At 36.8% G+C, this 12,003-nt stretch overlaps 1 protein-coding gene across 5 annotated transcripts in view; it reads right to left on the bottom strand.

The window, feature by feature from the left end:
- Positions 1 to 12,003, bottom strand: part of FOXJ3 (forkhead box J3) — a 127,579-nt gene that overhangs the window by 78,765 nt on the left and 36,811 nt on the right. For 2 of the 5 annotated variants that reach the window (XM_036255773.1, XM_036255769.1), the window contains exon 2: positions 4,854 to 4,953. The exons of the other annotated variants lie outside the window; for them this stretch is intronic. In XM_036255773.1, coding sequence (XP_036111666.1) covers positions 4,854 to 4,939 — 86 coding nt within the window. In that variant the 5' untranslated portion in view covers positions 4,940 to 4,953. The remainder of the gene's footprint in view (positions 1 to 4,853; positions 4,954 to 12,003) is intronic. 5 annotated transcript variants of the gene reach the window in all.

Here is a 12,003-nt window from a genome sequence, read left to right as displayed (position 1 = left end):
GGCCTCTCCGGACCGCAGGCGGACGCTCTAACCGCTGAGCCAAACCGGCCAGGGCTCTAGTATTTCTTTTACACAAATTTTAGGGGAGTCATACAAACAAAAGAATACCAAAAGTGGAGGCAAGAGATCAGAAAAGTACTTGAGAAATATACACTGGAATTTGCACAGAGAAAATAAGGTAGAGCCAAGCAGGTAAAAGGTTAAGAAGAGTAAAGGGTAGACAGGAATATCAAGGAAACAAACTAGCTGGGGGAGTTGAGAGTAAAGAATGAAAACTCAAGTACACTGATGAACAAGAGAAAAGGAGGATAGGCAGGATCAGGCAGTTTCTTTTCAAAGGAACAAGTTTAAGAAAACTAACTAAAGATCTGAGAGCGTTGGATATAAAACACTGAATCACATACACGGACAGAAGAAAGAATGGAAGCACTAAAAGCTCGAGGACAGGCTTAATGCAAACATCCAATGATCTGGATTCTGTAATGTATTTCATTCCAAGGCTGAAAAATTCAGATCATTACTAACCAAAGAAAGAAAAAAGAAAAACAAATTCTGCCAGGTTAACACATTCTATAGAAGGGAGGAAGCTCTTCTAAGAATTAAAAATACAGAAACAAAGCATGGCACTTCACAATGGAATTGCTAACTTTCAGCAGAAGGTACAAACCTTTCTATCCTGGGATCAAAGAAGCAGGAATAGTGACCTGACTATAAAGTATAAAAGAGTAAAAGGCTTCTAAATGATATTTAAAAAAAGAAAAAAAGAGAACAAAATAAGAAACTTAAAGTACCTCAGTCAAAAGAAAAAAAAAATGTGTGGCTAAGAAAATCCCATATGGGTCCCTCATCCCAAATGGTGGAGATAAAAAGCAACTTGGGGTATATGCTTAGGATATGAATTTCTGGGAAACATACAGAATTGATAAAGAACACAGGCTCTTGAATCAGGCAGACCAGAATTCAAGTACTGCTTCTACCAGTTACTCAACCAGCTACTCACTGTGGGACCGTGAAAATATTAGTATTTCTAAACTCCAGCTTTCTCGTCTATAAAATGAAAAAAGTACTTACATTGAGAATAATCACATATTACTTTTTGATATGTACAGAAGAAACATTTAATATGTGTTAGTTACTCTAGGTGTACCTTGGGAGGATACTAACGCACTATAAAAGTAAACCAGATTAAGCACTAGCTATTATATATCAAGAAACAACCATGAGGATTCTATCTGCACTGTCAGTAGAGTACTGTTATGTACTGTTTTTCAGATATTTAAATCCAGTTTTGCCTTTCTCATTTTCGCAAATTGCCTTCATTTTTATTATATGCATGCCTCTGGAATCTAAACTTTAAATTTCTCTATACAGCACCTGCAGAGACCTAAAAAAAAATTTTTTTTAACCCAACCTGCTCTATCATCTCAGCCAGAAATGCTTGCTCCCAGCATAAAATAAGTTAAAAGAAATTGTGGAACAGCAAGACAAGATAATTTAGAGATCACAGAATGTCAAGAGAGTGGGCAAAATAACCTAGAGATTAGAAATGAATCCCTTTGATCTAAAAATGAAAAACTAAGATCTACTTAAGTTTAAAGACTTACCCAAATTCACATAGTAGTTAACAGTACAACTAAAAACAGCCCAGATCCCCTGATGCCCAATCTAGTAGTTTTTCTACCATATCTCATTTGTAAAATGAGCATAATTATAACCTCACTGATACAAAGCACTCGAAACAGTGAATGGCAAATAGTAAATGTTAGCTACTAGTGGTGCTGGTGATAATAGTAGTTACTGCTATAATTTTTTTTTATTTTTTATTTTTTTGCGTTTATCTTCAGATAGAGGAGGGAGAGAGGGAGGAAGAGTGAGAGAGAAACATCGATGTGAGAGAGAGACATCGACCAGCTGCCACCCACATGACGCCAACCCGGGCAAAGACAAACTACAACCGAGGTACATGCCCTTAGCGGGAACCGAACCTGGGACTCTCTGGTCCACAGGCCAACGCTCTAACCGCTGAGCCGAACTGGCCAGGGTAGTTACTACTGTTATTATTCACATGTCATTCTATAAACATTGGCTATTATTATACCATGCTGTCATCCTATTTGCCTCAATTAAGTGTCCACTGAGTAGCTTTATTTTGTTCAAATTCCCAAAGCAGCCAGTCACATACATTTTCAAAATTAATATAAAAGTACATTCCAAATTGGAATATAATTGATATTACAGATGTCCCCTATTGAGAACCATCTTTAATTTGTTTCCTTCCTCCAACACCACTAATTGAGACTTTATGAGTCAATTATAATGAAACATACAATATAACAGGTAATTAATACGTGTTATAACATTTAACAAGAATTTATATTTACACATGTACAGGGTTATGCTACAGTAAGATTTTTTATACACACACACACACACACACACACACACACACACACACACTATGGTAAAATTCCTGCCCTCCAGGAACCCATAGTCCATTCAGGAAGGTCAAACACAAGAGCTTAAAAAATAAAAAATAAAAGTACAAGTCTGAGCATTTTGTGTTATAATGGTTCAGAAAAGGGAGAGAATATGGACTGAAGCCTTAAGAGGTAGAGAAAACGGTATAGAAGGAAGTTCAGCTAAAACTTAAAGTTAAGATATCATGAGTAAGAATTATTCCATTGTTGTGCTTATTTTCATCAGTTCTACTAGAACAGATCCAAAGTACACTAAAATCTCTTAACTTAAACTCTGAAAAAGTAGGGCTTCTGTTTTGTTTGCAATTCATTAAACTTTATATATTTTTGGTAGAAAAGTTAAAAAAATGCCTCCACTGTTGGTGCTTAGGTAGTCGCTGCAGTGGTTCTCCGTTAAGTGCTGAGAACAAAAAACAATCATGAGATTTGGCTAGATCAGTAACTTTAGAAAGAAACCTTTCAGTGAAATGGGGATGCAGAAGTCCATTTGTATAAAAGAACAGATGGTAGTAAATTTTAAAAGAGCATAGGGAGTTCTGAAGAATCTGGTTATGAAAATCTGGTTAAGAAATGTCCCCATTACTTCACCTCATTCCAAAAGCTTCCTAGCTAGCCTCCTGGACAATGATTTCTCACCCCTCCTCCCTACTAGTCATCTCCAGAGTCCACGCATACACTCCAAGAGAATCTGTCAGCACTGTTTTTCATGTCATTGTGTCCAAAAACTTTCAATGGTTCTCTTTCTCCTATTATACATTCCAAATTGGGTGGTCTAACCTCTTCATTTTCAATTACCTTAGATTTTATTAATCCTTCTCTAAATTCCTAGAGCACTATAACCTCAATTTGGCATTTACCATACTGTTTTACATGTATAATTGCATTATATGCTTAAGCTTTCTACTTTCGTTCCCCCTTCCCACATCTTCCCCATTAAGGATAGTGACCATATACACTAGTACTTCAGGTACTACCTAACACCACAGCAGGTACACATTATCTAAAAAAACATTTGATGAGGAATAAGATTCTTCCTTTCTAAAATGCCATTTTCCTCTTACTCTGCCTGGCTGGCTTCTGTTTTTCCTTCAAAACTCAGCCCAAACATCTCCCCATCCAGAAAACTGGTCAATCCACTCTTCCCATCTTCTATCTCCTAAACTGAACTAGATCCTGCTCCCATAGTAAAATATAAATACCTCTATCACAGGACTTAAAAAGAATTATATTTATCTTTACCTATCTTTCTCCCATGAGAACATGAGCTCCTGGGAAGATACTTTCTTATTATTTTCTGCCTCCCCAATGCCTAGTAACATAGACGGTAAAGGGTCAATAAATGGTGGTTCAATGATTAAAACAGTGACTATCCAATTAATGTGTGGGTATGCTCCTCCCCAAACAAGTGACACCATGCACATAAAAGCAAAAAGAAAGAGGTGAAAGATAGGAGAACTCATTAGCATGAAATAAGGATAAGCACAGGATCAAAATCCTTTATGAATTGGAAAAAAAGTATGACTCAGGGCACAGAGTGATAAATAGCACTACATAGGAGCGGAGACAATTCTACTTAAATAGCAGAGAAAAACGGGAAGATGGAAGCAAAGATAAAGAGATAACATTACTTGTGGGAGAAAGCAAACATGGAGAACTTATATCTGAAGTTCTTAAATCTATGATGGTATCTGCTGCTTAAAAGAAGCTCCATGAGGATTACTTTTCTGCATAAAATGAAAAGGTAAAGAGCATCTAAAGTTAAAACTCAACATTAAGTCAAGACACAGGGAGAAGAAGGTTCTAATTCTACTATATGAAACAATGCCACTGATATGACCCCAAATACAATTTTTAGCTGATTTAGCACATTGCTTGGCCTCCCCTGCAACTTCCCTGACTCCCAAGGAGTAGCCAAAGCTTATTACTTATTAAGAAAGTTTTCCCAAGTGCAGAAATGGGTAAAAATATGATTAGCTCCCTAGATGGAGTTAAGAGGAAGGCATCAAGGAAAATAAAAGAAATAAGAATAATGAGAGTAATGATGTTATTGACCTAGATATTCCTGAATCCTCCCACTCAATTCCAGGCACTTGGCATTTCATCTTAAGACTTGGCAGCATGTGAGAAATTGAGCAAAGGAGAACTCAAAGGAAACCCTTGTAATTACCACAGCAGGAATTCTGGTCACATGTATCTCAGGGGAGATATATATATATAATATTACTTTTATTACAGCATCTCAGCACTCAAGGCAACCAGAAGTAAGGTCTGTGGTAGAGACCACTAATTGCCTAATCTGTTTTTAAAACACCCAATATGTGTTTTTACCTCTTCCTTAGGAACACAACCCCAATTTTATTCTAAATGACACTGTACCTTTTGCCCTTCCTGCTCTGTGGAATGTGGACACAATAGCTGTTGCTCCAGCAGTTATCTTGGCTTTGAGAATGGAAGCCACACATGGAGGATGTGGAAGCTATGGAAGCAGAGAGAAGGAATCTTTATCCCTGAAGCAGTTACGAAACCATCATCCTAGCCCTGAACTGCCTGCCTTCCAGACCTTTTATATGTGGAGCTACTATAAATCTCTACAGGTGGATAAATGCAATTCCTAACAAACACTAGATTTGGGACACGAGTGATACAATAGAACCTAATATAAAGACACTCTCTTAAAAGAGTTGATGAGGCAAACATTAAAACTTCTGATATCACAGGTTGGAAAACTGAAGACACTTACTAAACAGTCATGAAAAAATTTGGTCAAACTGTCATCTACAGAAGTTGGCAAGCAAACCACATGCCAAGTGAGGCTACAACAAGAGAAGTGTAAGGGAAAATCTAGAATGTTGGCATGTGTTGGCTCCTTCTTGCCACTTAAAGTCCTAACAGAGAAATAAACTTCAATTAGAGTTGCAAGCAGAGATGAATAAAATGCAGATTTGCCAAGTAAGGTACTCCCTACCTATGGTCTGCAATTTAGGCTAAGAGTCCTATAATTTAAAGCCTTGCGTGGTTGAAGAAAGACCAATTGCTTCTGAAGTAGCAAAATGAAGTAATTGAGTACTAGCTGCAAAACTGCAGACTTAGCAGTAAAGAAGACTGGTGGTTTGCCACACAAAAGCAATTATAAGGGTGTTGACTTTCTACCCAAAAACTGTTGTTTCAAATGGCCTCACCAGAGCCATCATTCTCTCAGGAACTGAAAGGTCAATGAACTTGGATGGAGAAAATATATTCTTTATTTCCACTAATGTATAACTGAAATTTAGTATTTCCTTTCATTATGAAAGTAGACACCAAATCATTAACGGTAGCCTTAAAAGTACCTGACTTTGCTATCAATAAAAATCACAGAAACAGCCCTAGCCTGTTTGGCTCAGTGGTCAGAGCATCAGCCCTCAGATCAAAGGGTCGTGGGTTCAATTCCAGTCAAGGGCACATACCTCGGTTGTGGTTCCATCCCTGGCCCTGGTCGGGGTTGCAGAAGGCAACCAACCAGTCAGTGTGTCTCTCTCACATCCATGTTTCTCTCTCCCTCTCCCTCTCCCCTCCCACCCTCCCTTTCTTTCTCCTACTATGCACGAAAATAAATGGAAAAATAGCCTCAGGTGAGGATTTAAAAAAATCACAAAAACATTTATATCAAATGGCAAACGTCACAGAAGCTCAAATTTGTATTCAAACTCACCAACTACTTCAGACTTATGAGTGTATTAGACTTGTCCCTAGATCTTTTTATTTAACATGTTACTTTAAAGGCACATCTATTTCTATGTTACAAAGTTAATATTTTGCTAACCGTATTTCAATATAAATAACTGGTTTCCTTTGTAATCTTAAATATTTTGTTTTATGAATTTTGAGGCATTATTCTGAGACGGGTCCACAGGTTTCACCAGACTACTGAAGGGGTAGCAAAACAAGGTTAGAAATCCCTGGGATAAGCAGAGCACAAAAGGTACCTTCTTCACATTCTGTTTGAGTAGGTCCTTTGGCTCAAAGCAGCAAAAAGTCTACAGACTAAGTTTTTAAAGATAATTGTATAGAGGATGGGAAACAAAGTGTCTAGACTGCAAAAGCCTCTTAAGTTTCTAAAAAAAAAAAAAACCCATCAACAAGCTCATCAACAAGAACTGGACTGTGGCCCAGCCAGTGTGGCTCTGTGGTTGAGCATCGACCTATGCACCAAGAGGTCGCTGATTTGATTCCCGGTCAGGGCACATGCCCAGGTTGTGGGACAAATCCCCAGTGGGGGGCATGCAGGAGGCAGCCCATCGATGTTCTCTCTCATAGATGTTTCTATCTCTCTCTCCCTTCCTCTCTCCCTAAAAATCAATAAAGGCAAACAAAAAACAAAACTGGGCTATAAAAGCTGTGCATTTCCCAGAAAGGGCATCTTCGCAAATATCCATCTCAGGTGTGGCCATGGAGGATACTATACAAAGTAAAACCTTTTAAAAGGCAGCAGGAACAATGGAGGCCCCACCAAAGAGCAGAATCAAGGCATTTTTTAATACTGTCAAGGAGTTTCTGCCACTCCTACCCAGCAGGATTTTATAATGGATATGGACTAGTGACTTACTGAGTGTTTCCCATTATCCCCTTTTCTACTTTTACTGCTGTTAGCTATTCCTTCTCCACCACTATACATTAGGTATGTAAAGTACAGATTTGGTTTGTGGGTCTTTGAACAAGAAGAAGCCACTCTGGGATCTGATTAAAGGGACTACATCCAGAGAGCCAGGCTTTTCAGTTAGATATAATAACTGGATGAAACTCTGGGTTGTCTTCCTTGGGAAAAGAGCAAATGAGTTCTATATGTACGAAGAGTATACACGTGGCCTGGCAGGTTTGGTACAACAGTTAGAGCACCAGCCCGCAGACCGAAGGGTAGTGGGTTCAATTTCAGGTCTACGGCACATACCTGGGTTGCAGGTTCAATTCCTGGCCCTGGTCAGAGTCATGTGGGAGGCAATCAATCGATGTGTCATCCCCACCCCCCCCATCTTAAAAAAAAAAAAAATCAATGGAAAAACATCCTTGGTGACAAGTAACAAAAAAAGAAGAAGAGTACATGTGGATATTTGGGTACCCAATGGGGCAAATAGTGGTAGAAACTTAAAGATAAATAAAATTATCTATTAACAGACTGACTTTACATTTTGTAACCATATGATGTAAAAAAGACAATTTTAAAAATTTACACAGTAATAAATGAAGCTATTTTCAAGAAAAAGTAGCTGATATTACTTTTTTCAAAATTAGTTATCATATACCAGCCAAATCAAAGTATATATTCACCTTTTAATTTCAACAAATAACACAGTGAATGTCCTACATTGGAAAAGATATGATTTAGCAATTAAGAACATAGGCTCCAAAGCAAGACTGCCTGGATTGGAATCTAAGCTCTTCCACTTTTAGCTATGTGACCTTAAGTAAATTAACTTCTTTATGCTTTAGTTTCCTCATTTATAAAATGAGGATAAAAACAGTACCCACCTCCCAAAAACTGTTGTGAGATTAAATGAGTTAATACATACAGAACCCTAAGAATAGTTTCTAGTACACAGTAAATAAGCACTCAATAAATGTTAGCTATTAATATTATCAAATTCATACTCTTCAGAATTTTGTAAGTTTTAAATGGTTGTCACTCTTACTTAGTGGGTTTAGATTAACATGCCCTAAGTCCCTCAATAATCATTTAGCAACTTTAATGGAACTGAGCCCCTCATTCAATTATTTACTCTAAAGAAGTGATCCAGAAAAGATGTTTTAAAATTTTGTCTTCAGATTACATGAGAATTGAGAACATACTTTTCCTACAGAAATAAGATTACATGATGATAATTCCTGAAGCAGCCCACAAAAACGTATTTATTCTATAATGCAGTTCTAATTCTACTATTTTAAGAGTATAAACGCCCCCAGTTGGATATCTTATAGCAGAAAGACAAAAGTGTAATTTTTTTTTCATTTTCCTGGTGCAGGACAGCTTATTCCTGACAAAATTAAATATAGTGTATATTTGCCATACTTCTAACTACCTTTTATCCTTGCATCTGCCATCTCATAGTGCCCTAAGACTCTAATACTGGCCCCCAATGTTGTTATAAACTCTAAAATTAATTACTTGCTCTTCTCTAGTAAAAACTCCCACTTTTTCAAAGCAGTTGATCTCTGCTCCATTTAGAAGTAGACAGCATCAAACTAATCTCTACTAAGGTATGAATAACTGACTGAGCCTTTAAATTTCCTATGAGCAATGATCTTTTTTAAAGATAAACTGAAAAAAATCCTCAATGCAATGAAAATACAGATGAAAAAATCACAATTTAAAATAAGAAATACAATACACATATAGTAGAAGGTCATTCTTTAAAACTCAACTTTCCTTTCACCCCAAAAGTTTCAAAAATATTCACAATACAACTTACACAAAAATTAGGGGACCTAGGGACACAACTTCATTTGTAAACACAATTGTGACTTCAGAGCTATTTATCATAAAATCAGAGATAAAAAAAGAACCTCATTAGCTCATTTTTAAAATTCCTGTTATTACTTATTTTGGAGACAAACAATATTCTTTTTTTTTTTTTTTATCCTCACCCGAGGACATTTTTTCGTTCTTTGTTCAGATAGAGCAGGAGGGAGAGAGAGAGAGAGAGAAACATCGATGTGAAAGGGACACATCGAGTGGCTGCCACCCGCACGACCAACCAGGGCCGGGGACAAACTGCAACGGAGGTACATGCCCTTAGCGGGAACCGAACCCGGGTCTCTCCGGACCGCAGGCCGACGCTCTAACCACTGAGCCAAACCGGCCAGGGCCCAACAATATTCTTTAAGATCCCCAAGAGAGGAAAATTTACAACTTATTCAAATCTACTGTAAGGTCTATAATTCACTATGGTTAAAAAAAAAAAAAAAAGATTTCAACAGGCTAATCTATATCTCCCTTGCTACAGAGAAGAGAATTTCTTTAAATTCCATCATAGACAATAAGGATTGGTCAGAGTTCTTGCCATAATGATGCTTCATATGTTTTACAGTACTAATACCATTTGGGTTCTTTCTTCTCTAAGTTTAAAGTCCAGAATTTCTTCAACTGGATATAATTCAAGAATTACAATATACCTATTGCTCTTCTCTAGATTTTCTCCAAATTATTCCACAAATATGTAATCTTAGATTCATAAAACTGTATTCTAAATTCATACAAGCTATATTCATAGTTAGAACTCCATTCAGGGTACAAACTTAGGGAATCATATGGTTAAAAGATATTTTTATATTATAGGTGTAATTCTCAGCTTAAAAATATTTTACTCAACAATTTAGGGAGAGAAAATAAATATGTGGAGGCATTAACCACTAAGTTACATTCTATCATTAAATAAATAGTATATTTTGCATTTAAAGCTCACTTTAGGTACTGAAATCTCTATTTCTGAGTGGTTGAAAAGACGGATGAACACCAGTCCCTTTGACACAAGAACACTCAAAGCCATCTTTGCTGCTGCTATTTAAAAACCCAGACAGAATCTGCTATTAATACTACTTATACTTAGTTAAAAAAAATACATACATACACACACACACACACACACACACACACACAAAATAAAAGTCCTCTGAGTAACATGTGTCTACTGGTTCATTCTATCCCATTAAAGTATTTATCCTGACCTCTATGTTTGCAACCATACTGCTTCAACGCACCCTACATTTACTGGATATCGTACATCTCCATACTCTGCGACCATAGCGTTATACCAGTAGTATGGCATCAATGCTAGCAAAGAAATAACACTGTGGAAGGTGATCCCTTCTTATCTTTTAGTGTTAAGTATGAGTCACCAAAAAAAGCTAAAGAAACTACTTATAGACATCACTGTTACATGTGATGTCTATAGTTCAGCAGTTTTCAAAGTATGACCCAAAGACCGTTTCAGGGGACCTGAAGGGTCAAAATAATTTTCATAATGAGATGTTAGTTGCCTTTTTCACCCTCATCCTCTCATAAGTGTACAGTGGAGCGTTTCAGATGCTGTGTGATGGGTGATATCACACAGATTGAATGCAGAGGCTGAGATGAGAATGCAGCTGTCTCTATTAATCCAGATATTTTAAATTTTTGCAAAAATGTGAACAATACCAATCTTCTCGCTAAATTTTTTTGGGAAAATAATTATTTCTCATAAAATATGCTATCAATATTTCAACTTTTTTTTAGTTTTAAGTTCTAATACAAAAAAAATATTATAGATATAACACATAAACCAAAGCTCTCTGAGTATTAAATAATGTTTGTGAGACCATAAAAGTTTAAGAATCATGTTATACTAAGTCATCATCTCAAAGACTGAAAATCACTGTTTCTTATGTAGCATAATGTAATGGAAAGAATAAGGGTTTTGCAGTTGCTCAAAAGAGCTTGAATTCTTACTCTTCCACTTATTAACTGCACCCTTGGACAAGTCAAACCTCTAAGCCTCACAGAATTGCTCTGAGGAGTAAATGACAAAATGTATGTGGAACAACTTAGTACACAGTTAATGCTTGGCACATTGGAAGTATTCAACAATTGACAACTATTCGAAACCCTTTAAAAAAAGAGACATGAATGCTTGTTTTCTCCATTGTCAATAAAGTCTCCACAGTACATAGCATACAACAAATATAGTTGAATCCAGTTCTACATTCTACAAAAATATTTGGCATCAGCCCTGGCCGGTTTGGCTCAGCGGTTAGAGCATCGGCCTGAGGTCCCAAGAGACCTGGGTTCGGTTCCCACTAAGGGCATGTACCTCGGTTGCAGTTTGTTCCTGGCCCTGGTTGGTCGTGCGGGTGGCAGCCACTCGATGTGTCCCTTTCACATCGATGTTTCTCTCTCTCTCTCTCTTACTCTCTCTCCCTCCCACTCTACCTGAACAAAAAAATGGAAAAAATGTCCTCGGGTGAGGATAAAAAAAAAAAAAATATTTGGCATCATAACAAGCTTTCCTGTCCACGACAAGCAGATAATATCCGGCTTTTCACAAGATGCAGAGAACCTGAAAAGGCCAAAAACCAATCTCTAAATTACTTATAAATCTTCTTAGATTGGCAATCTGACATACAGCTGTTTAACATTACAGAATAGCTACAGTATACATAGATTACTTGAGTTAGAGTTGTTTTCAGAGTATCATAGATGCATACTTATAGCTACTTTTATATTCTTTGTCATAATTTCAAGTATGGCTAAGTTAAAAGAAAAATGAAACTGAACTGAGTCTATTATACAATAGACTTTCATTTTTATCAGAAATATGAGATTAGCAGGTTCTTTTCTCAATTAGAAAAACATGGAGTACTTAAAGCTACCAGATTTCAAGATTAACTATAAAACTACAACAATAAAGACAAGTGGTTTCAGTGAAGGAATAGACCTATGAACCAAAAGAATGAAAAAAATAGACCTACACACATATGGTCAATTGCTTTTTTATAAAGGTGACAAGTTAGTGAGAAG

The sequence above is a fragment of the Molossus molossus genome, unplaced genomic scaffold (assembly GCF_014108415.1).
Source record: "Molossus molossus isolate mMolMol1 unplaced genomic scaffold, mMolMol1.p scaffold_m16_p_12, whole genome shotgun sequence".
NCBI lineage: Eukaryota > Metazoa > Chordata > Mammalia > Chiroptera > Molossidae > Molossus > Molossus molossus.
Note: the sequence above shows the minus strand (reverse complement) of the source record. Positions and strands in the feature narration are given on the sequence as shown.